The sequence below is a fragment of the Zingiber officinale genome, chromosome 9B, assembly GCF_018446385.1.
Source record: "Zingiber officinale cultivar Zhangliang chromosome 9B, Zo_v1.1, whole genome shotgun sequence".
Lineage (NCBI taxonomy): Eukaryota > Viridiplantae > Streptophyta > Magnoliopsida > Zingiberales > Zingiberaceae > Zingiber > Zingiber officinale.
The window spans coordinates 33,913,866-33,941,154 of record NC_056003.1 but is presented as its reverse complement, the minus strand read 5'-3'; the positions used below and the strand labels follow the sequence as shown (position 1 = coordinate 33,941,154).

The window sequence follows — 27,289 nt, the reverse complement described above, 5'->3', positions numbered from 1 at the left end:
GGGTAAAAATAATAATACCCCTAATTATAAAAAACGTATTTAAAAAAAAACAAAAAAGGTGTCCAATCGTATTTTCATCAACTATCTTACTATTTAAGAACTTAGACTATTTAATAATTTATTTTAGAGAAGCTTAAAATTAAATTAAGTTAATATCATTTTTTTCTTTTTATATTAGAAATAATTTTTAATTTTATTAGTAATTTTCTATGATTATTGTTTTTTTTTATAAAATATATATGATTATCTTTAGTCTTATATGATTGGATTAGTAATTTTTGGATCTTTTGATTAAGATGAAATGTAATATCTATTTTTACCATATAATGATGTAATATATAAAAACTATATAATTTAAATTATAAAAAGTGTATATATAGAGAGTATTTTTATATTAGAACTTAAAATTAATTTTATCAAACTTAATTAACTTGTTTAAACTCATTTTAACATAATCAATCAAATCTATTGTAAAAAAAAATAAATTTTTATTCAAATATTAACATGATAAAAATAAATATAGTTAACCTAAAATATTTATAAAAATTTCTCTACTCATAATATTATCAATTGTGGACTAAAGAGAAAGTGCATATTTTTTATATTAAATAAGTCTTAAAAGATATTAATATAAATTAAAAATTATATGTCTCGATTGATATAGTATTTTTAAGAATTCTTCTTCTAAATTGTAGAAGTTTATCAATTTTTTTTATTATTAAAGATTATATAGAAATTTTGTTCGGCGAGCCCTAACAAATTCACTATTGAAGTGTGTGTTGGCTGGGCGGTAGACTTAATGGTCCAGCCGGACGTGGATGCCGTTTACTATTCCACGCTGCTTCTTCCTCGTCGCCTTTGACCTCCACCAGGACCCCCCGTGCCGTCGTTTTCTTCCCCAGATAGATTGATCGCTTCACGTTTGGATTCACCCAGGATGCTTTGCTTTCGACGGCTTCTGCGCCGCTGGACTCGGGCTCCACGCCATTTCGTCTTCAATTGACTCGTCTTCGGCTGTGATATTGAAGATATCATCCGCGTCTTGTGGGCAGGGGCTATTTCTTGCCTTGGCGGCTGGCTTACGGAGAGCATGGAAGGGAGGAGAGGGGAAAGGTGGTCTTTGTGGAGTGCTGCGGCGGTCGCGGTGTTTCTTGGGCTGGTCAGCCCCTTGATGGCTCTGAGGCCTCTGAAACAAAGGGCTTTTGCGGTTGATGGAGCTTGGGGCGAGGAGGTATGTTTCCTTCTTTGCCCTTTTTTCAAAGAACACAATAAACACATATGGCCAAGAACATTTCGAAAACATTAGGATGTGGATCATTCCATACCAATGGCCATCACAAGAAACATCTAGGAACTAGGTCACTGCTCTAGCTGCAAACTAAATATCTAGTCTTGTAATGGTATGATTATTTGACTTCCTTACGACCCTTTTCAATCTTTCTGGATTAGTAGGACTGTGAGATCTTTCCTTTTTCTTGTAAGAATTTGTCGTTACAAATATAACCTGATTTGTTGGTAGATGCTATAAAGAGGCATACTGGTTGCAAGATAAAGTGTTAGGATAAGTTTTTTATTCTGAATTTTTCTCGCTAAGTATCTCTAATGACTCAAAAAGTGAATTTATGCTAGTCTTCTACATAATTTTTTCAACAAGCACTTAATGTACTTTTACTTGCTGTATAATTGGTTCCCTTTTGACTCTTCTATTCTAATATCACTTTGATTAGCGTTTCTACTTTTTGGCTATTTATGTTTTTTCAATTTAGCAGCTTTTCCTTAGGAGAGATGACAGCGACAGTTCTTTTTCTCCGTGGAATATTACAGGAACATATAAAGGTTAGCTTATTATTCTTAGTTGTCATGCTGTAGTTTCTTATTGGTTGATTGTCTCAAGGAAAGAAACAGACCATGTCCAAATGTCAAATATTATTTCTCAGTTTAATAGAAAACTAAGCAAGTTCACTTGCCTATTTTTCTGTTTTTTTCTTTTAAATCTGTTTTTCTTATTTGGATTAATATTTAAGAAAATATCTGTGATATGTCATCTAATCTGCATTTTTTCTTTGTTTATCTCATTTCCTCTCTAGTGATATAGTTTACATAAATCTCAATGGGGAGTAAAATTCATGATAAGCATGGCTTGATGATTATGATCTTGTTTCCTCTCTATAACTATGGTGTTCTTTAAGGGCTTTAGAAATTGTTGCCAATGTCTTGAATTTTTATTCTGAGGGTGGGGTTTTATCCCTACTAAATAATTGTGGTCGTTTTATGCATTACCATCAGTGCTAATAAGAGGCATGCCTAGGCACTATGCTACATTCCCTAAGTGCATAATAGTTGATTCAAGATGGCTTTACCTATGTGCAAGGAAGGCGTTAAGATGTATGTTCTTTTTAGAAGGTGAAGGTGTAGAATAAGTACACTAATAATAAAGTATAAAATTTAGAGTTTCTTTCAGTATGTGTTTTTGCTAGCTAGTTGTAGCTTGATCTTACCTCCAGGATCCTTCTCAAGGCAAAAGAATCATGAAATGAGGAAACTGAATTGTCTCAGGACTCAGTTTTGCTTTATAGGATGGTGGTTGCATACTTGCATCTTGTATGCAGTTTAAATTTCTAGTATCAATATAATTAATTATGAAATTTTGACTTTTGATATTGCCATAGGGATAGTTTTGCTTAATTGTGCATATTGTTTTGTAATTTCCACTTGGAACTCCTTTTTCTATATTTAGTATTTGTTTAATCCGAGTATTTCTTTTGAGAACATGAATGCATTTTGGTAATGTAAATACTGGTATTCTATGTAACTTGGATTCAGGTACAGGTATCTAACGTGGGCGTGGATCCAAGTGTCCTACATAGTTATTTCAAAAATTGTTTAAATGTGATCAACAGAGATTCTAAGTGGCTACTCGCAGCGTCATAGTCCTTGTGTCATTATCCAATGCCAGTGTAGAGTAGAAAGAGTTTGATGAAGAATCCAAGTATTAGAGCTAGGTAATCTGAGAGGTTGTGTACTTTTTTTCTTTTTTTTTTCAGAAATTAGAAGAAGAAAAAGAAATGTAGAATTAAGTAGAGAAGCAGCACTGGTATATAGTGTATGAAGTTGGGAATAAAGAAAGTCATTCCTTTCCTGTATTCATAAGCTAACTTGTAAAGATGATACATTTATATGATGGTGATGCCCTCTGGCTACTATGAGATATTGCCATCATTTATTAACATCTGCCTCTTGTTCAAGGAAAAAGTGCATTGATTTATGAACATAGTAGAGAAAAATATCATACCCAATTTGAAGAATATTTTTTAATTTAAAAATAAAGCAAGAGAATCAGTACTGATATATGCTTTAAAAATATTGCCTTGTCATGATGTTTAACTTTTTGGGCTGCAGGACAATGGAGCTTTCTAGATGTAGCAAATGGTTCTTCCAGATTCCTAGATTTTGGGAAATCTAGTGGTGTATCAGTTCTAGAGTTGGTGACTACTCAAACAAAGATTCGTGGCGTACACTATGTTCAGGTGTGAAAGACGTTCAAACCTGCATAAATTACAAATCTAGTGTCTTTTCTTTGATGATGATGTTATTTTATTTATTGTGCATTATCAACATTTTCAATCAAACATTCAAATCAAAGTACATTTATATGCATTTCTCAAGCATATTTTACTTTTTGGCCCAATGTTGAGTGTTATTTCCTACATATGGCTCTTCTATTTGTCTAGTAGATTTATAGTTAAGATTTTAACACAATGGATGCATGAATTTACAGAACAATCTGAAACAATTTCTACTGTATATTGCCTCTTTTTTTTTAATAAAATAGTTGCAGAATAGGAATGCATAGTGAAAGGAGCACGCTTGTATCAGTTTTCCTCAAAGAATTGATTTTGATACAATGAATTGGAGTGCTACCATGGAGAATCATTTTATAGATATATGTGAGAATCATCTTTATTGTTCAAAAAGAAAATGACCCATTTTAGTTGCTGTACTTGGTGTGCAATTTATTAGCAATTAAGAGTAGTTCGAACAAATGATGAAATAATGGGAAATAGATCATAAAAGATGATATAATTATGTTGAAAGATAACCCACTTCTTACGTTGAGCTATTAGTTAAGCTTGAGGAATTGTTTCCAGTGTCACTTCACTGTTTAGTCCATAAGTCTTTAAGGCAGTTCAAACTTCAAACTAGTGTGCTGATCACTTGATGTCATTTGTTGACTTATTTCATACCTTGCCAAATATTGACATCTTATATCTTAACAGGGATCCATTACTTTCCATGATGTTCTTGACAAAGAACACGATCAGGGGTTCGCTCAGATGAGATTAGATGGAGTGCACATATGGCCTTTCCACAAACTTCGGATGGTGGCAAACAGGTGACAATTCTTATTAGCTTCCTTATTTTATTATTTATCCAATCATTTTATATTTTAATGTCATGCAATGCATGTGTTTATTTGTTATGATATAAAATCTATACGTTATGTAAGAATTAGTATAGTAGGAGAACATGCATATTAATTATTGTTGTGGTAGTTGCTGTCTATTTTATTTACTGATTTTGCTTTTATAGAAATAATTGAATTGTCATCTGTGATCAAATTGGCTATCATGTGTGCTTCTGAAACATTGTCTTTAAATATCTTTGTTCTTGTGAGTGACACATGTTTCTAAAGTTTTAACCTTACCTAGTTTCATTTTCAAGTTATTCACTTTCTCCAAAACTCATAATAATGCATTATCATTGCTAGAAAGAGAAGAGAACAAAAACAAAAATCAATAAATGGCTCTATGGTTTGAAATCTCATACTATTCTAGGCAAAATGGTAGAATCGTATGGTTCTAGTAAATCAATGAAACTCAATATAACTCGGCACCAGGGGCGGAGCTAGGATCTTCGTTTAGTGTATACAACAATATAATATAATTGATAAATCAAAAAATATATAAAAGTTTATAATCATAAAGCACCACATAATAATTACTTTATAATTTTTCTTTTCGAGTCTTCATATTTTGACAGCTTTGTACAAGGACTTCATTATCAATTATTAGAAATATATATATTTTTTATAGAGAAAATAAGACAATCATTCATCCCGTCATCACTCATTCAATTTCGCAATCTGTCTTTCACAATTCTCATGGCAGAAAACATTCTCTCTAGAGTCGCAATCACAACCGATACACTTAATGTCAATATCAAAAGCTTAATCAATGAATGTACCATACTTTTCTTTGACATAACTAATTTCTCTAAAAGATCATTCAGGCCTTTCAATCCTTGAAATACTTTATTAGAATGCATATCACATATATAAGTTTCAAGTTGATCATCAAGTATGATCAGATCAAATCTTGAAAAATCTTATAAATAAAACTCAACTAGTTGCATCTATTTTTTCTTGTCAAAAGCCAAAAATAAAATTTGTGGACATAAATAAGCTACACAAAGAAGTAACTTCGTACCTACCTTTGAGAAACAAGCATTTAACTCTTGAAGTTGCATGTCAATAACACCATAGAATAAATCAACACGATAATATGTAAATTTGTCACTTCTGGTAGATTAAATCAGTAGAAAATCAGTTTTAATGTGATTGTATCTATCTATAGCTCTCGATAAATACCTTCTTCATAAACGGAGCGAGATTTTATAGATTGTGTTTGACCTTGGAGATTTCTTGCATACTCTTTTCTCCGAGCTCATATTTAATGATTATGTTTTTATTCCTTTTTTTTTTAATTTTATGTACTATTTTTTAAAAAAATTTCTAGGCCTAGTGTGGGCAACTACCCACGCTGGGATGCTCAACACAAGGCTCAAAATCTAGAGTCATGCCATAGTTTCGATTTGTGACCGGAAAGATATTGTTCTAGTATTGTATCGACACTCTGATGTATGGTATTGACGACAAATTGAATGTTGAAGGAGGTAGGAGATGAAATAAAGGAATAAGACATTGTCTATATCGAGTGGTATTGAATTTTAATAATTTACCAAAAGATATAGTTTGACCGTTTCTCCTGACATGATACTATAGAAATTGACAACAAGAAAAAAGTAGTCTTGATAAATCCAAAAAGTGTTTGAGAAATAAAAAATCTAAAGCCGTATATAGCTAGATTAAAAAATCTTAAACCCTAAACTGAAAAGGTAAAAAACTAAATTATCCTAAAGGCTATAAATAAATAATTCTAATAAATATATAACACTTAACATCTCCTTCAAACTCACAATGCTACAGCTAGAAGCATTGAGAGGTTGTCAGACAAAAATGGAAACGCGAAGTGGAATGAGCCTTGGTAAACATATCAGCTATCTGCAGCGAAGAAAAAACAAAAGACAGTGTGATAGTGCTCAGTTGTAGATGATGACTAATGAGATGACAATCAATTTCAATATGCTTTGTTCTCTCATAAACAACTGTATTACACGCAATCTGAATGACACTGAAGAGCAGTAGGTTTCCGAAGAAAAATTCCTATATCTGCAAGCAACTAACGTAGTCAAACAATCTCACAAGTGGTAGTAGCCATGACATGATACTTAGTTTATATAGAAGATTTGGAAATAACATCTTGCTTCTTATTTTTCGGATAAGAGAATCTATAAGAAAATACAGAAGCCGGTGGTCGACTTACGATCCGTAGGGTTACCCGCCCAATCAATATTAGAGTATACACACAACTCTAATGAGGAAGTAGAAGGGAATAAGAACTCTGAAACTGAGTTCCCTAAAGATACCGGAGACTGCGAAGAACAACCCAATGAATTGTAATCGGTGTAGTGACAAACTGACTAACCACATGTACAACATGTGCAATATTAGGATGAGTCATCATGAGACAAACCAAGTTTCCCACAATTGTACGTTAGAGATTAGGATATGGGAAAGAAGAATCATATGATGGAGAGTTCTGAGCATTAGTCTCAAAGGGAGTATGTTGTTAATGAAATGTGCACACTCTAATAGATCAGCTATGAACTTTGATTGAGATAAAAGATAACCTTTTGTTGAAGAGGCGATCTCGATCCATAGAAAATAGTGTAGTAAACCCAAGTCTTTCATAGCGAAACAACGAGCTAATTCAAACTTCAAAGACTTGATTCCATCAAAATCAAAGACAAAAGTATACGACTTGCACGCGTGCACTTACAAATAAAGCCGAATCATGATTACTGGGGCGAAAGCCAAGCGAGGTAATCACCGTGGAGAACTTTGCAAACCAAGCACGTGGTGCTTGTTGAGTCCATAGAGAGCTTTGTGAAGCCTGCAAACTTCACCAGGTCGGTGAGCAACTCTAGGAGGCACCATATACACTTCTTCTTGAAGATCACCATTCAAGAAGACATTCTCGACATCCATCTGAGATATTTTCCATTGACGAACAGAGGCAACGACAATTAACGTGCGAATGATGGTCATCATTTTAGCAATAGAGGCAAAGGTTTCATCATAATTTATGTCATACTCCTGAGAGTAACCTTTAACAACAAGACAAACTTTGTACCATTCGACATAACCAGCAGATTTAGTTTTGATCTTATAGACCCAACAATAACCAATGGCGCACTAACCTAGTGGTAGAGGTACCAAATCCCAAGTATGAGTATGATGCAAAGCAGTTAATTCCTCATCTATAGCATTCTGCCAAAGAGGGTTACTAACAGTTTCTCTATAGGACAAAGCAGTGTTCTAAATTGCGCCCTAGGCGGCGCTGTGCGGCAATAGGCCGCGCCGGAAAGCAGTCAGGCGGAAGACCTAGGCGGCCCTCGGCGGGCTTCCGCGTTCAACGCGGGCTTCGGCGGCCAACGCGAGCTTCGGCGGCTTATGTATTTTAGGTATGTTTTTTTATCGCGATTCGCTAAATCAGATTTGCTGGCGCTTCGTCTTCTCTCATCGTGCTTCGTCTTCGTGCTTCGCCGACTTGCGTCTTCGCCCTGCAGCAGCTTCCGGTGAGTTTTTATGGTTTTCTTGTTCTGTTCTTTTTTTTTTTTTGTTTCTTCGTCGTCGCGACAACTCTCCGGTAACACCGGACGCGTCGCAGGGCATCAGACGCCGCCGGAAGGGTCGCCGGACGCGTCCGGCGCGTCAGGCGAAGTCCGGCTTTCCTTCGAGCAACGCCGGTAGCATAGCGATGCGCCAGACGCTTTCCGCGACGCTACCGGCGCCGCTGGAAGCAACGCCTGACTTCGTCGGACGCACCGGACTTGTCCGGCGACACTTCCGTCGGCGCCGGAGGCCTCTCGCGAGGCGCCGGTGGAGTCCGGTGGCGGCCGGTGGCGTCGCAACTTCGCGTGACGCCTGCTGCCGCGACGGCGTTTTTTTTTCACGAATTTATTTTATTTAATAATTAATAAATTAAAACAATTCCTAACGGGATAATTTTAATAATAGGGTAGGGTTCGGTTCATAAAACCTGGATTCAAATCATTCAATAATAATAGATTTAATTTTTTTAATAAATATTATTAAATATTAATTTATATAACAGATTTAAAAAAAATAAAAATTATTATAAATATTTTCAATTATCATTTCATTTATCAGATTTAAAAATTTAAAAATAAATAAAATTTAAAAAATCATAATACATATTATTAATTTTAATAATTTATATAAATCATATTTATAAATTTTATATATTATTAATTTATATTAATCAGATTTATAAATATTAAAATTATATTAAAATTTTAAAAAATCTAATAAATATTATTAATTTATATAAATCAGTTATAATTTATAAAAATATGAAAATTATATTAAAGTTTTAAAAATTCCAATAAATATTATTAATTTATATATAATTTTATAAAAGTAAAAAACAGATTTAAAAATATAAAAAAAAAATTAAAAAAATCATAATACATATTATTAATGTATATAAATTGTATTTATAAATTTTATATATTATTAATTTATATTAATCAGATTTATAAATAATTAAATATTAAAATTATATTAAAATTTTAAAAATTCTAATTAATATTATTAATTTATATAAATCAGTTTTAAAAATATAAAAATTAAATTAATTTTTTAAAAATTCTATTCATCTTCAATTTCAAACAAGCCACTGATAATAGTTGGATCATCTAAGCCTTGCCTTTCTACAGATCGGAAATTGAACATGAATAAGATTATTTCAAACAACCAGAAAAGCTACACATTATAGATTTAAAAAATATAAAAAATATATTTTAAATTTAATTTTTTTAAACAAATATCTATTATGATTATCTAATAAATTTTATTAGTTAGATTAAGATATATTGATATATAAAAAATATTCTCAGACTTGTTAATGTTATATTTCATTATTTTGTATCGTTTGGTATAGTTAAAATGTATAATTAAATTTTATTATCATACTATGCTAGGTTACTTGTTATTAACTTGTTAAGTTATATTGTTATATATAATTTTTTCAGGTTATCTGTTATCATAATGGCAAGCAATCCATCTTTGACAGCATCTGTCACTCAACCCGAAACCGGAATGCTTAGAAGAAAGTCAAACGACATCGGATGGGAGTTTGGGATATTGATTGATCCTAAAAACCTCGACAAAATTAAATGTAAGCTATGTGGAAAAACAATGTCAGGAGGAGTGTATAGGATAAAGGAGCACATTGGAAATATACCTGGAAATGTATCTGGTTGTCGAAAAGCATCTCAAAAAGACAAAAATAAGTGCAAACAGGCTATTTTAGAAGGGAGGAACAGAAAGAAGGACAAAATAATGGAAGAACAAAGTTGTAGAGCAGAGGTGGCTATTTCTCTAGATGAAGAAGAAGGCCTTGAAATTGAAGGGATGGATGGAATTAAGAAACCTCTTCCACTTGGCCCCATGGATAGATATGCATCGGCAATTGCTCCAGAAAATGCAGGCTCCGGTGGAAGTAAAGTGCTTCGCCAAAAAAATATAAATGAGGCACTTTTCAAAGAGAGAACTCAACAAGTTCAACAATATGTTGGGAGATGGGTTTATGAAAATGGAATCTCATTCAATGCTGTTGATAATGATAGCTTCAAGCAACTAATGGAGGCAGTGGGTCAATTTGGACCAGGATTCAAGCCTCCAACTCAATATCAACTTAGGGAGCCACTATTGAAAGCCGAAGTTGAAAGAACAAAACAATTGCTGAAGAAACATGAAGAAGAATGGGCAAAGAATGGATGCTCGATCATGACAGATGCATGGAGTGATAGAAAAAGAAGAAGCATCTTAAATTTGTGTGTTAATTGCAAGGAGGGTACTACATTTTTAGAGTCTAAGGAGTCTTCAGAGGAGGCGCATACAGCTGAACTTATTTTTGAGTATGTTGACAAGTGTGTTGAACAAGTAGGAGCTCAGAATATTGTTCAGATTGTTACAGACAATGCCACCAACAATATGGCTGCAGCTAAATTGATGAGAGAAAAACGACCTGGGATCTTTTGGAGTTCATGTGCAACTCACACTATTAATCTCATGCTTGAAAGTATTGGCAAACTTCCACGATATAAAAAGGTGATTGAGCAATCCAAGGCTTTTACCATTTTCATCTATGCTCACCATAAGACTTTATCATTGATGAGAAGTTTCACGAAGAAGAGAGACATAGTTCGACCAGGAGTTACCAGGTTTGCATCAAATTTCCTCACATTGCAAAGTTTGATTGAAAAAAAAGCTAGTTTAAGGGCTATGTTTACAAGTGATATGTGAGAGAAATGTAAATGGTCAAAAACAAACAAAGGAAAATTGGCTTACTCTACAGTGATGAGCATGAGTTTTTGGAATGGTGTGACACTGTGTTTAAAAATATTTGCTCCTTTGGTAAGAGTTCTTCGATTGGTAGATGGAGATAGAAAGCCATCGATGGGGTTTCTATATGGGGAGCTTCTTCAAGCTAAAGAAGATATCAAGGTGGCTCTGAATAACGTGGAATCAAATTATCAGCCTATCATAGTCATTATTGAGTCAAAAATGAAGGATAGACTTGATACATCATTGCATACCACTGCATTTTTGTTGAATCCTTATTTTTACTACAAAGATAGTTCTATTGCTCTTTATGAGGAGGTCGCGATGGGGATTTTTGAATGCATGGAAACTTTGCATGCCAATGAGTTAGATCTACAAGATACAATTATTAACAAGGAATTTCCAAAATATAGAAATAAGACTGGGTTATTTGGAAAAACATTGGCAGCAAAAGCATGTGAAAAAAATGATAATACATTTGATCCATGTGCATGGTGGAGTACATACGTTGCTCACATACCTAACTTGCTAAGGGTGGCATTGAGGATACTTTCATTAACTACAAGTTCATCTGGGTGTGAAAGAAATTGGAGTACATTTGAAGGAGAAAGTTTTAAACTTTCAACCTACTCTTTAATTAAATTAGTTATAATTCTTAACGTCTATACTCTATATTCATGTACTAACTATAGTATTTACTTTTTCTGTTTTTTTTTAGATTCACACAAAGAAAAGAAATAGGTTGGATGCCAACAGGTTGAACAATCTAGTATTTGTCCAATTTAATGCTAGATTGTTGAACAAACAAAAAAGAGGAAAAGAAAGAAATGTTGATGTCCTTCTTGCAAAAGATGCTTCAAATGCACAAGGTTGGATTGTGGATGGTGGGGAAGATGATGAAGTTGAACTAGGTTCCGGGCTCACTTGGCAAATGGTTGATGAAGCAAGTGGAGCAGATGAAAATCTACAACCCCGAAGAAGCTCTAGAGTGAGAGAACTTCATGAAGATGATTTTGAATTCGAAGAAGAAGACGAGGATCACAATAATGATATTGAGTTTGTGTCCGATGAAGAACAAGTTATTGAAAATTATGGAGAAGAAGAAGCAGAATAAATATGAGTCTATTAGTTGTGTAATTTTGAACTCATTTTGTTAAGACATGATTTATGTTATTTAACAATTATATTTTGCTTAGTGTTACTAGTCCACAATGCATTGTAATCTTGAATTGAACTATTGCTACTGTTTTCCAATGTTCTACTGTTTACTATATGATTATGATAACTTACTGCATGTTCTACTGTTTAACTTACTGCATATTCTATTGTTTAACTATTTCAGTATTTCTTTTATAGTTTTTCATTTTTTGGTATTGGAAAGTATGTATTTATTTTAGCATACATAGTTAGATCTTCATTGCTATGAAATTGTTTAAGAAAACATTTAGATTTGCATATGACATTGTCCACAGTCCACATGAAATAAGGGATACCGAGGAATCCGCCTAGCGGCGTCTAGTCCCCGCCTAGGCGGCCTAGGCGCTAGGAGCTGGTCTGCCGCCCGACTAGCGCCTAGCGAATTTTAGAACATTGGGACAAAGGCTTAGAAAGATAATGAACAGAGGCAACAAAAGAAGCAAAGGAACTAACATAATAAGAATAAACAAAATCAGGTAGTTTAGCAGACTTATGAGGACGTGTAGACCGACGAGTAGGATTGCTCGTAATCTCACAAGGTGATGGAATAGTCACAGGAGGAGGGAGAAGGGGAGGAAATGTTTTGAGAATACCAGATTTAGAGACACCGTCACGTGGAAGAGTAGCCGTGGGGGAGGCTTCGTCGATGTCGGTACTGAAGGGATCAATGTGAATAAGATTTGTATGAGTCATGCCATGCGGTAGAAGAGGTACGGAGAAGAAAGAAATATGTTCAAGAAACACAACATGACAAGAGACCTATAATTTTTTACTAACTGGATCAAAACAATGATATTCCTTTTGACCAACATTATAACCAAGGAAAACACATAAAGCAGACATAGAGGACAACTTATCACGCTCAACGTGTGATCGGAGAACAAAACAAGTACAACTAAAAACACGTAAAGAGGAATAATCAGGAGCAAGACTATATAATTTTTGAAAAGGAGATAAATTTGAATTGTGAGAAGTTGAAATCCTATTAATTACATGAGTATGAGTAAGAACTGCTTCTCCAAAAAAAATACACTAGGACCATCCACATACAATAAGAACGAACGAGGTGTCTCAACAAGATGTCTATGTTTTCTCTCCGCAACCCCATTATATTCAGATGTTTCTCGACACGAGGTTTGATGTATAGTACCTTTTTATGCAAGTTAACGAGAAAAAACATTGGAAGTGTACTTGCCCCCTAAATCACAATGAAAATACTTGATAATAGCCGAATGTTAAGTTTTGACAAGAGTTTTAAAGATGGTAGGATAATCAAATATGTGTTTTATAAGATAAATCCAAGTATAACGAGTGCAATCATTAATAAAAAACTATAATATCTTGATCCCCTTTAGTAGTAACAGGAGAACGTCCCACACATCAGAATGAACAAGATAAAAAAGACTATGAGAAAAAGACAGACTTTTATTGAAAGGTAACTAGAAAATTTCGCCAGTTTACAACTACTACAATCAGAGTTCCTAATACCCCAGATGAAGCTAAAATTGTAAACGAGACGTTGAAATATGACCTAGACAAGTATGCTACAAATAAAAATTAGAAGAAGAATGAAAGATGGCAATCAACACTAGAAGCTGCAACATCTGGTACTTAAATCTTATCCAAGACATAGAGTCCCCTTGCCTACAACATGCCCTAATCACCTTTTGAGATCGTGGGTTATACACATAACAATTTAATGAAGAAAAAAAAATTGAATATCCAGACTCGAGACAATTGACTAACAAAAACAAGATTAAGTGTAAGACTAGGAATATAATAAACATCAGGAAGAGATAAGCAAGTTCTAACAACAAAACCAACACCTATTAATGATATCGGAGTACCATTAGTAGTCACAATTGATAAAGATGAATTAGAAGACAAGGAGATAAAAGATGACAAGTCAAGTGACATATGATGAGAGGCTCCAAAATCCAAGATCTATAAAGAGGAAGATATATCTGATGTACTAGAGGATGACAAACTTATATGAGAAGAATTAGACATGGCAGAGAGCTGTGAAGTAAGGAACTGTTGAAACTGCTCAAGTGTATGTGGATCTAAAGAGGTGATAGCTACTTCATTACTAGACTGAGGTAGTTCATATGACAACTGTTGTGATTAATTATCAAATTTATGTGAAACATTCTGATGTAGTAATGGTGGTGGTTGTTGATACTGCTGCAGTGGTTGTTTCTTCTACTGCGGTAGGTTACCTTTATTAAACAATAATGGACACTAAGACTTCTAATGCCCCTCTTTGCAATAAGCACACTCATCACTAGAAACATTTGAAGTCGACCTACTTTGATTATGAGGTGTAGACTGCTATGGCGTTGAAAAAACAGATGCATTCTTATCAACCTGAGACTTAGGGCGAATCTTCTTAGCTAGCAATTCATGTACTACTGAATCAACTGAAGGAAGAGGACTACGATGTAAAATTGTTCCGCGTGATCTTTTAAAGTCATTATGAAGAGCCATCAAGAATTGGATCAGATGTTCTTCTTCTCTACAAGTGAAATAAGCTAGGAATGCTTGCAATTATGAGGATTCTATGAGTGTCAACGGGCCCCATAGTTTTAACATGGCAGAATAAAAATCTTGGACACTCAGATCTTGCTGCCGAAGTGCGCGGATATCTACTTCCAATTGATATTGTTTCACAAACTTAGACTGCGTGTATAATATTGTCGGATGATCCCAAACCTCTTTGGTTGTCTTGTACTTGGCCAACTGAGCACTAATGGAGTGTGAACCAAAATTATCTATCCATGTAATAATCTTCACATTATCAGCCTCCTAAACATCCAACGACTTTTGCATAATCATCAGCGCTGTTATCCATAGGTCGAACTTGCACACTTGAAATATATCCCCACATAGATTTTCCCCGCAAAAAGTTTTTCATAACATATTCCCAATATGAATAATTTTTTCCATCGAATCAGATACTAATTGATTGAAGCGAATCATCTGTGCGACCCTTCATGATGACAGAATGCATTGTGCTCACAAATAACCGAGCGAAAAACAAAACCAAGTTAATGCAAAAACAAAAGAAATTTAATCAAAACTGTATGGCTAAAAAATCCTAAACCCTAAACTAAAAAGGTAAAAGACTAAATTGCCCTAAAGGTTATAAACAAATAACTCTAATAAAAATATATAATATAACGATACAATATTGGAGGTTGAAGACAATGAAGTGAAGGAAGGAGATATTGTCTATCCTAAGTGGTATCGAGTTTCACTAATTTACCATAATGATATGTTTCGACCGTTTTACCAATCATGATATAATATTTAAAACCATGCTCAAACACAGACAATATCTCGTTTCTATATTTCATATCTGTCCTTCTTCAACTCCAATCCATTACCGACACTCAAAGGCCAAAAGTTCGGCACATCTTGAGATTTTGAATCTTGGTTGGCTTTTGACATTGCATACTACATTTATATAGGGTTACCATAATAAAGTGTTTGAAATTTGGTCCTTTCCCTTTGTTTTTGTGTACGAAGTGATAATAACCTATCAACATGTATAAGTATGATGTTCATGATAACTACTAGTCAATGTAGTGTTAACATGCCTTTATCACTCATAATGGTTTAAATTTTCCTTATGTGTTGAAATTTCATTAATTTGCCAAAATGAGATGGCATTAGAGACTGTTATTTATCATAATGTATTGGTACAAGGTGGTGTTGGTTGACACCGACTAAGATTAGAGGAGGAAGAGGAAGAGGAAGAAGAGGAGGAATATAACAAGGAGAAGAAGATGAAGAACAAAAAGAATAAGAAGAGATAACAAGTCTATGATTCTATTGTTTGCTAGAGGTCACTCGACTAGCCTTCCTACTTCTTGTTGTTGTTTTCTTGATGCCCCCACCACAATTTGCACTCTAGAGTTCCCATCAGGCATAGTAATTTTGTGTTTGAGTAGTGCCTCTATCTTGACAATGGTTTTGGTTTGATGTGCTAGTGCAATGATATGTGCTATCCCTTTTTAGAGCGAGGCAATTATTTCCATCCATCACATGAAAACTGACTAGAGTGATATTATATGACATAGTCTTCCTAATGCAAGCGGAATTTTTAAATTCTATTTAAAATTGTTGAAAATTTTGAAGTAGTTTACAATTTTTGTAGTTTGTTATATTTATAGTAAAATAGTTGGTGAACATTGTTTAGATTTTTGAAAAAGTTAATTAAGATTTTTAGTATGGTAAACTAAGTTGTTATTTACTAAGAAGAGTCTTATTGTCATCAATTTATATAAAAAAAAAATAGGATCCCATGTATTATTGTCATCAGTTTATAAAAAAAGTTTAGGTTCCATGTATTAATACAAGTTTTAATTAATAAATTTTCCTTTGATTTTCTATGTAAATCTTCTTATTCAGTGGTGATAGTTCTCCTCTGGGTAAGGATTTGTTCTCTCTTTGTAAGATATTAATTCTCTTCACTTTGTCTATTTTTGTCCCAATCTTCTGGTGAGTTGAGGGTTCGATTTTGATGTTGTGTCACTTCTCCTTGAGTCAACATGCAAATGTTATACAAACATGAAACGATGTTTGCATTAGTAGAAATCTAACACTTACTGACACATACCTATTGCCTTTAGCATTTCCTTGTGTGGACTATCTTGGCTCACATTATCTGACTTCATGTATAGTTCCAATGATGGATATGAATAGTGGGTAGACTAACATGTACTGTCTACCAGCCCAACAAGAATTTGTACCAGTTTAGCATTGTAGTTCTGGTGGCAGTTTATATATTCTTTTATTTGGTTGATGATGGGAAGCTTGGCTTAATATCACCATTTCATTTACCCACAAAAAATATTGATCACTCCATACACCACACTGCTGCTCGGTGGACGGTCTAGTATCATACTGAACTACAACTAATTTCAGCATTGCTAGTACTTGGTACAGTCATTTGTGTCTAATTTTCTTTCTTTTTTATCTTTACATCTTTTTAACTCCTTGTCTTGCCTTTTCATGTCCAATGCATTTTACTGACACTGCATTTGCAAGGTAAACTATGTGCAGCCTTTTCAAATTCCCAAGTGGTGAGAGATACTACTGGTTGTGGAAATGATTTCATGTTTATTTCTTATTCTTCTTGGTTTAGAGGAGTTAGTTGACTTGGTTGAGCATTAATTCAATTTTCGTGCCATGGACTTAAAATTCGCTGCAGTCTAGTTATTTGTTGAAGATATCAGAATAACTTCTTTGATTTATTCACATTTCTAGTCTTTTTTGTGGTTAACACAGCATTGAGTTGTTTGAACTGTACCACTTGCCAATGAAAGAAAATCTTATAAAATCTTAATAACTAAAATTTGATTCACAAATGAGATTTGTACTGCCAAATGCCAACTGAAAGATGAATGGCTTGATGATTATCTTTTTGCCAACGTGACATATCTTATGTGCAGTAATTATTCAACACAAACTTATGCCAGCATATTCATAGTTCAGTTATATTACATTAGATACACAACCTGTTAGTTGTTCCAGGCTTTAACTTCCTGTTTTCTTCTTATTGTTACATGAATTATTATGGTAGCATACATATATGTTAATTTATTTGACTTTTTTCCCCATTCATATGTGCATGTAAGTGATGATTCTGTTTTGCATTGCCCCCTGTAGTGTTCCTAATAATGAGCCACTTCAACAGGATTACTTCTCCAATCCCTATCATTTGGTAAGTAGTTAGCAGTCTTTATAGTTAGCCTTAGTCGACTTCTTTCGAAATAGATTGTTTTGTATTCCTTAAAATGATTTCTATATTTCTATTTGGATGTTTGATGCATCATGAAAGACTGATATTTCATCTTATCAACAGCCTATTTGTATTGAAGGTAAAAGATGTATAATTAATCAATAAATCCAACCTTCCATGAAAAAGTCTGAAACTAAACCTTACATTCTTTAAGTATTATAAGGTGTAGACCTCTTATTTGTTAGTGCTTCATATTTAAATGAATGCTATACACAGCTCAGAGATCTGAGACGTTTTTTGTTTTCTCAGTTTATGCATTCTGTTTAAGTGAACTAATTACCCTGTTTCGTTTCAGTAGTATGCACTTTTTTCTACAACATGGTGTTACCCCTTGTATACTTGTTGGTCTAACTTTCTGATTACCCCTCATATACTTGTTAATCTCACTTTCTAATTACGTGTCTAATGTAAATTAGGAATTTAAGTTTTAAAAGTTTAAGATTTTGAGAAGTTTATTTGGTAGATCCTCTTGTACAGGAGGATAGGTTGTTTAATGTAATTTTTAAGTTAATAGTCTTATTATGAATGTTGGATAATTTTGGTAAGTTTAATTTGATTTAGTATCTTTCCTAGTTCCTATTTTGATCGAGTCTTTTTTAGGTATAGCATTATTTCTTCCCTAGAATATTTTTAGTTTTTTTTTTGTTTTTGTTTTTGTCTAATTTAATTAGAGACTAAAGAAAGCTTCACTTGACATAATTTACAAGATCTAAATAACCTTGGTAGATGATTTGACATTAAATAGATTCTATGGTGCATTAAGTAAAGCCCATAGGAAATAACAGTTTCTATGCAATGCAACATCTTGTTATTTTTTAAATGTGTAATATGACATCATACTTTAGTTCCACATGGACAGTAGTGGGTTGGAGATATTTTATAGGGTTAAATCAGTGAACTATTATTAACTTGGCTTAATGTGGCAAAAGACGATTCACTCGTCCCGAGCGCCCCCGCCAACCCGTCCTTAGGCGAACATGGAGGAGGTAAATTACAGATGGCTACTAGCCATTAGTGTAGTGGCCAAGGCATAGGGGAAGGCATACTCAGACGTGCCGAGTTGCGACCCCATGATTTAATGTGGCAACACCCCATGCCTTAACTACCGTACCGCCCCGAGGGGACATTATTAACTTGGCTTAAGCATTTTGGACAAGTGGTCGTTCCAAAATGTTAATGAGTCAATTAAATGAGTTATTACAATTGTTAACAAAGTTGCCCTTGTTAAAATCCTAAGCACGATGAGATGATTGGAAAGGTTAGCCGTGTTAAGGGAATCCACCACTGGACTTCTTATATTGTCAATGAAGGATGATCTTGCAATTCCTAGGTGGAGTTTCCACCTTAATAGGGGCATCAAATCTTAAATGGGGAAGGTCATCACACCCTTTTGTTTGTTGAAGACGAAAAGTTGTGATCTAATGGAGTTTTGAAACAGAGAGTTGTGATCTAATGAAGGAGTTAGATTGACACAATGATTTTTATATTTATCATTATTATTTCTAACTCAAGCTTACGAATTTTGGCAAAAGTAGTTGGACATGGGTCTAACAAGCTAACGGATCAATTGACATTTTAAGAATTTCATGTATATCCTACCAACAAGTCGTGCAAAGCCCCTAGAAAATAGTAAGGTGATTCTATATAGCATGCCCTTGTATTAATTCTTTTCTTTTTATATCCCCTTTTGAGTTTTTATTCAACCTCCAAACACCTTTGCCTTGTAACTAGTTGCGGTCTTGTGTTCTTCCCCAATACATATGTTTGCTTTTCTGGCAAGACAAGAATAGAACTCCTCAAGCCTTGCATTTTTAAGATAAGTAATCTTTATTAAACAATAGGTTAATCAACTTCACCTCACTGTATAAAATAGATGTTGTGCCGGTTGGAATAGGTGGAATTTACTATTTTGGTGGCCAATTGTCACCGACACGGAGACACAGCCTTATGGCGACCTCATAAGGATGTAGAGGCAACTGTGGAGTTACCCGAGTAAATAGTTAGGAAAAAAAATCTCTTTAAGGATGGTTAATTATTGCCCTCCTTTATCCGTCCACAAGATTAATAAAGGGGAAAAAAACCTCCTAAAAGATCGTTCAAGTCAACCCTACCTAGTGGGATAAGACTTGGTTGTTGTTGCATCTATCTATTAGTCACTAGGTGAACATAATCGCTTTAAGATGGAAGAAACAAATTATTAAGACCTACTTGATCCTATCATATCTACTTGTTACACATCAGCTATCCCTAAATTAATTTTTTCTCAATAAACATCAAACATTTTTTGAGCAACATATCAAATATAACTCAATAAAGCGTCTGTAAGTTACAAATATTAATAAAAATATTTTTAATTAATATATTTATATATAAAAAGTATTGAAACCATATCAGCATGATACAATACGGTATTGAAACCATATCGTTCTAGTCATAAATAATTAATTGGATGATATAATTATATATAGCGGATTTTTTTTGGTAAGGGATTGCCCATTTCAAAATAATTAATGGATGATTTCTTTGGATTACTTTTGGCATTGCAGTTGTAGACTTATTTTTCTAATAAATATCTTTCTTTTGTATGATCAATGGTTTCTTTGTTATTGCTTTATGCTGACTGGATAAGGAGACATGGGACTATTACATGAAATGATAATAAATGAAAGCCACACTATGGAAGTGGAACATAGATTACAATTAATGTAAACGTTCTTGCTGGAAGTATAGAAATGAAGTTGAGCTCACTGCCATCATTTGAATGACTGAACACAATTGTATATGCCAGTTGCCCCCAAAAAAATGGGACCTAGTTATTTTCACGTGAAATTAATTGGCTTTATTTGTTTTTTGAAAATTTCTTTTGCTGACAGATTGGAGTTTTCTCCTCCCAAGTTCTTCAGGAATCGATTCAAGATAAACGCCCTAGAAAAAAATGTAGGATAACCTTTACTATTTGGATTCTATTTTTTTATTTATGTTTCTTTCTCACTTTGTTAATGTATCTTGTCAGCTCTGACTAACGATATTGAGAAACATTGTCACATAGAGATTGCTGCTCAAGTTTCACAGATCTCATCTAGACAAAATGGTACTTGACTTCGTAGCTTTCTTCTTATTAGCCATGATATAATTCCTGATAATGTCTTGCCTAGTTATTTGCTGTAAAGTTAATATTCTGGAATTATTTGTGAGCGCAAGTTATTTTCTTATGCATCTATTAAATTATAATATGTGTATATGTTTCAGTACCTCTTTTATCTTTGAAATGGATAAAAAATCCTGTCCAGAGCATATTTAGAAGTGGAGAGTTGGTCATAGGGGAAACTAAAAATTGTGAAGGCATCTGAACCACTGATGCGTTTGACCATCAAGAGGTCACCAAGTGATTTCAGTTTAAGTTAACTTCTTGATGCAACCTCCTATGATTAAATTCACTTGGAACATCTCAAGGAGACTGAAATATCAGAGGATATAGACAGTCTAATTCATTGATGTTTGGGTCATTTTAAATTTTGATTTTACTAGAGCATATCATCCTCACTAAGCTTAAACCAAAAATCAAAAGTGTCTTCATATGTATAATAACCATTTCCATGTCTTTTAAAAAATCTGTTTGATGTACTAAAAACGTTTTCCAGACATGGTTTATCATCTTAACCAATTTGTTATGTTTAAGAAAGTAGAAATATGGTTTTTATGTCCTTCTCAAGCATGTGTTGCACTCAATCATTGCCATTGCAACCAGGACTCAGCCTCCTGCTATCTTAGTTGAATATCAGGGCATTCTTTTCTCTTATTATCCAATAATACTAAGATTGTACACTAACTTCCATTGTACACCAGCTTCCACTTGCTAAGCTATTATTTTATTAATAGATGGAAATCATGAGCTTTACCATTTAGAGGGGTTGATGGAGGGTCCAGCAATGGATGGTGATGGCGAGTGCTTTCCTTCAATCTTGTTGAATGCAACTTCTTTGAATACTGAGGCCTATTACAACAAAGCAGTTAACTATACGTTGATGGTCACTTTTGTATCCTTCATCAAATAAGTGGCTCTCATCTTATAAATCTTCTGTTGCACTTGGAATCCTTTATTTGTTATCATATAGATGTCATTTCTCCAAGTTCTTTTGTTGATTAGACAAATGGAGCATAGCAATACTCAATCTGTGAGTATTTTATTTATCCATTATTCCATTTTTTATAATCATCTTATTGCACTTGTCGATTATTCATAGAATCGTATGTTTTTAATCTGGTTATTTTTTATTTCTTCTACTTGATAGGGTGCTGCTAAAGTTTCTATTTTAATGATTGGCCAACAAGCTATTATGGATGCATATCTATGCCTCTTGAATTTAACTGCTGGAATTTTAGTAGGTATGTAGATCTTATTCTTTGGTTTTACATCTATTATTTGGACTTCATGTTAGATTTAACCTTGACTAATACTATACTCTGTGATGTTAATTTATTCATGGTAGATTTGACATGAAGAGCTGTTAAACTCTTTTTGTCTTTGATTTTTCATTAAGTTTTGGTGGGTTTGAAATGTTGTGCCATGCTTAATGGCACAGTCGATATGTATCATTTTGGTAAGTTATTAAAACCAATACAGATCAGCATGGGTGATCTTTAATGCACTGTCAATCCAGATTAGTACCATCCTGTGTTGACATATTTTGGCATGCTTTGATGTGTGTCAAGATGAATTTAAGTAATGATTATTGTACTTTATAATTTGTTTATTCAAAATTCTAATTCAATTATAATCTAATTGATCTAGTTTGTTTTAAAGTAAACAACAAGTTAAGAAAACAAATATATAGGAGAAGCATTTTTGTGAATTCGTCTTGAAACACATTGTAGTAAAATTAAGTAAAAGATTATTTTTAATTTAACTATGTAACTATTAAAACCTAAAAATTTAAGTGAAAGATAATTAAATGAGTAAAACGTATTTTGATTCATTTGAGCACTTTTTAACAAATGTCAAAGTATTTGTTGTGTTGGCACAATATAGTGCTGATATTATACCATTCTAGTTTGAGACATAAACTCAAGCACATAACATTATTTTTTAAAAACCTTGGTCTTACCTCCAAAGCTAAGAAGTGTTGGTCTAATTTGTCAATTTATGGCTCAACAATCGTATGTGATTAAGCCAAAATAACTTGAATTGAAGACCAATTGATTGCACAATAGATAATTAAATAAATGAAACCTAGGAAAAAGAGTAGGAAAATGTTTGCAGAGTGTCAGCACAATACATCATTGAAGTCATACCATTATAGTCTTGGACAAATTGTCTTCTCATTTAGTTAATATCTATTTTTTTCCCCATTTACTCTCTTCCTTCAATAACTTGGCTGATCAATTCTGAAGCCATAACTATATTACCATGGATAGACTTATTTGTGTAACTTGGATGGTATTTTGTTGCAGAGTCCCTGTTCAATGCTTTTGCCACTGCAGCTTTCTTCAAGTTTGTTGTTTTTTCAATTTTTGAGATGAGATATCTCCTTGCTATATGGAAAGCAAGTAGACCTTTGCAAAATGGTGAAAGCTGGGAAATCATGAGGCGGGAGTTATCTGTTCTGTATAGCCGTTTCTGTGAGTGCTTATTGTTTAGTATGCATGTCTCTGTATTAGAATGTAGTATTTAGTTCTAATTAAACTATACTTCAGTTTTTTCTTCTTTGTGTTTACGACATGCATACTAAGTTATATCAACCAATTTTACTTCTCTTGTCATACAAAAAAGTTAGGATGCACTCATCTTTCACTTTATCATAGAAATATTTGATGTGACTCATTGAGAATGGCTGCAATTACTTAATTGAAACTAAAGATTTCTACTATCAATCAATAACAAGATAAAATACATGTATTACCCAAGCCTTATAATATATCAAAACTAAGACTAACTAGATCTGTAAAGAACCTTTTCCTTTACCAGGGATATGTGATCCATCAATTATGGAGATAGGTGGCACAGAAGAAAGCTGAGTAGTGTAAAACAACTCATGGTAACTTATCATATGAGAAGACACCAAAATCAACCAACCACAGGAGCCTTGTGCTTAACCATAAAGCACAAGTTGATGTGAAAGTACTGACAGAAAATCTCTGAAGTAAAACCGTAAACTATTTATCTAGGTTAACTAATAGTAATAATAGAAGATGCAGAAGCATAGTTAGAAGATTTTGAAATAACAATAGGTTGTGAAGTGAAGGTCACCATAACTTGTCCGAACAATGCTGTGATGGATAGTTGGCAGATCAAAGTGAACTCATGGTGGAAATGAACCATGAGGACACCCACCAATCTCATGACTTCATTCAATAACGTGAACAATACCATCACAGGGAGTTGTGGAGGCTGCAGATGCAATAAGGCAGTTACAAAGGCGAGCAAAATGTTGGAAGAGAAGGTATTATGCCATCTAGGTGTGCTTGACACCTTGTTGCTACTTGAGCAGCTCATCCCATTATTCGCAGTCTTAGTGTATTTTCTATGGGAGATGTCAATTACTTGGGTTTTAACACTACAAATTCAAAAGTTTAGTGCCTTTATTCTTGACCTGAAATATTAGCTACATAAAAAGGCAGTCCGGTGCACGAAGCTCCCGCCATGCGGGGTCCCGGGGAAGAATCCATTATACATTGTCTTATCCTGCTTTTTGCAAGAGGCCGTTTCCAGGATTCGAACCCGTGACCTTTTGGTCACATGGTAACAACTTTACCGTTGCGCCAAGGCTCCCCTTCAAATATTAGCTACATCCTCTTAATTAATTATATATAATAATTTTCATCCTCTAGGTTTTCCACTGTTCCAGATATTTGCTATTTACTCTATTTAGTTTTTTTGCTTGCTTAATCGAGTTATGCTACTTTGCAGATGGGATTTTGTTAGGTGGTATTCTGCTACTATACCATCTCCACAATTTCTTGCGGCCAGTAATTTTCATTATGTACTCATTTTGGATTCCCCAGATAGTGACTAATGTCATTCGGGATACAAGAAAGCCCTTGCACCCATATTATATAATCGGAATGTCTGTTACTCGCCTCGCCATACCATTTTACATATTTGGCTGCCCAAGCAACTTTTTGCGAATAGAGGTTGATAACTATTGGTGCATATGTTTGGGAGTATTTTTGGGATTGCAATCATTGATTCTCCTACTTCAGCATTATTTTGGATCCCGTTGGTTCATTCCCCGTCAGGTTTGAGTTCTTTCTTTCTTTTCTATCATATTGTCAGCAAAATATGATAACACTGATTTTTCATAATTTTCGGGCATGATAATATAAACTGCCAATTCCCTTGAATTTAAAGTGCTTTTTGGAGCCAATCTTTTTTGCTCATTATACTCTATTGCTTCTTAATGAGTAATTTTAATGCTTCATGCCTGATATGTGTTATTTGACCATGTTGCCTTTAGTTTAAGGATTACAAAAACTAGTTTGCCTATCGTTCATGTTGGAATGACGATGCATATAAAATGTGTGGATCTTCAGAACATTATGATTCTAACGATTGATAGTTAAACATCTTGAGTTCTCATTGTTCTCTGGTTATTGGCAGATGCTCCCTGAAAAGTATTGCTATTACAGGAAGTTTGAAAGTTATGCATCTCAAGCGACAGATTGTGTCATTTGCATGACTACAATTGACTTCACAGAGAACTCAAATCGCTATATGGTAATAATAATTGTTCAACCAAAATTTTATTTTGTGCATAGCATCTACATCAACGTTCTTTCTCATCAAGAACATATCCATCGTGTCTTGGGCATGCAGGTGACACCATGTGACCATTGCTTCCACTCGGTGTGCTTACAGAGATGGATGGATATAAAGATGGAATGCCCGACATGCAGGCGTGCTCTTCCCCCTGCATAGACCTGATCTGACCGTGACCCTTGCTCTGAATCATATAGTTATGTCGAAACACATTGTTAGGCACAACTTGTACCTCTCAAGCCTTAAATTATTTTCTGGAGAAGCTGCCTATTGCAAAGGCTGATGAAGAAACCGAAAGACAATTCACTCATTTCTTAATGTATCACACAATTTATACCAAAACACAAACTGTACAGATTTCTTCTTGTACTGAACAATTGCAAGTTTGTGAGTAAAGCTACTTTCTTTGACTGTGTGAAGAGTAAGAAACTGGGAATTTCATGTTTGCTTCTAAAGATTGTTAATTATCCTGTAGGACCTTGCTTCCCAATGAATGAACAATGTAGAGCAAACTCTTTGTTTGGCATTTGTCATGAGATGATTTGTAGATTGTTAAAATCTGATTGTTTTCTCACTAAGGTATGCTCACGTGCAGGGAATGGAGAGGAGGGAATAGAAAGAAGAGAGGGTTTGGCTTTCTTCGGCTGCCAGCCACGCACAAACAACCTAAAGGTGAGGTAGGTTGAACTGATCCAAATAGCTCAGGTTAGGAGTTGCATCTTGATCATGCCTTCAACCTTCTTTTCGTAATTTGTTTAAATATAAATGATTTTTGTAATTTGTTTAAATATGAACGAAGATATATAATAGAGATGGGAGTGAGCTGTTTGTATCTGTAAGATTTGTGCTCCAGGATATATATATATATATATATATATATATATATATATATATAATAATAATAATAATAATAATAATAGAGATGGGGTGTTTGTATCTGTAAGATTTGTGCTCCAGGATATATATATATATACTCATCAACAAAGAGCTCATCATGTTCCCCACTACAGTGTCTATAGACTACTTCGTGCCTGCAAGTTTACATGTTTGTATCTATAGAAGAATTTGATCAGAGCAGAGTGATCTCCGGCGACCATGGCGCCAACCAAATGGCACATCCTGCCGCTCCTTTCCCGCCCCAGGTGCCTCGCCTTCTGTGACTGCCCGCAACGCCACGACCAAAACCGCCAGCAGCCTCGCTACGGCTGTGCTAGCGGCGACGGGATCACCGGAGTCGACCCCGTCAAGCAGGGGATTGCGCAACGTCGGCGCCGCGGCAGGCAGATGTTCAACTACTGCGGCTGCCTCTACGTCCCGGCGGCCGGGGACGTGTCAGCTCCTGAGAAGGGGGCTGTCAAACCGCCGCCTTCGCCATTGGTCAACGTCGACCACCCACCGCCTCCTCCGGAGGAAGCTAACTTAGACGAGAAAGAAGCGTCGATGGAGGGCAGCGTCACGACGACGGCGTCGAGGGCGGCCTCGCTCGAGCGGTTCGAGTGCGAGTCGTGGTCGTCGTCGGCAATACTCGACGGGGACGAGGAGGGCGCGGCGCAGTCGTACTTCGACCTTCCCTTGGAGCTGATCAAGAGCAGCGGGCAGATCGCGACCCACTTGCCGGTGACGGCGGCCTTCGTGTTCGAGAGAGACCGGAAGGCGGCGCTGAGGAAGCTGTCGGCGGATTCGGAGTCGGACCGGCACGTCAAGTTCTCGACGTCGCCGGGGTCGTGCCCTCCGTCCCCGTCCTCTGCTTCCATCAGTC

General features: G+C 34.7%; 1 protein-coding gene across 1 annotated transcript; it reads left to right on the top strand.

Moving 5' to 3' along the window:
* The first annotated feature begins 778 nt into the window (after positions 1 to 778).
* On the top strand, positions 779 to 25,941 carry LOC122022641 (transmembrane E3 ubiquitin-protein ligase FLY1-like). The gene is made up of 14 exons (XM_042580681.1): positions 779 to 1,231; positions 1,770 to 1,836; positions 3,400 to 3,527; positions 4,278 to 4,393; positions 17,642 to 17,696; positions 20,648 to 20,711; positions 20,788 to 20,865; positions 21,654 to 21,811; positions 21,890 to 21,949; positions 22,067 to 22,160; positions 23,226 to 23,393; positions 24,682 to 25,010; positions 25,372 to 25,488; positions 25,588 to 25,941. Exons 1-14 carry the CDS (start codon positions 1,091 to 1,093, stop codon positions 25,687 to 25,689), a joined length of 1,677 nt encoding a protein of 558 aa, XP_042436615.1. The 5' UTR covers positions 779 to 1,090; the 3' UTR covers positions 25,690 to 25,941.
* The last annotated feature ends 1,348 nt before the right edge of the window (positions 25,942 to 27,289 follow it).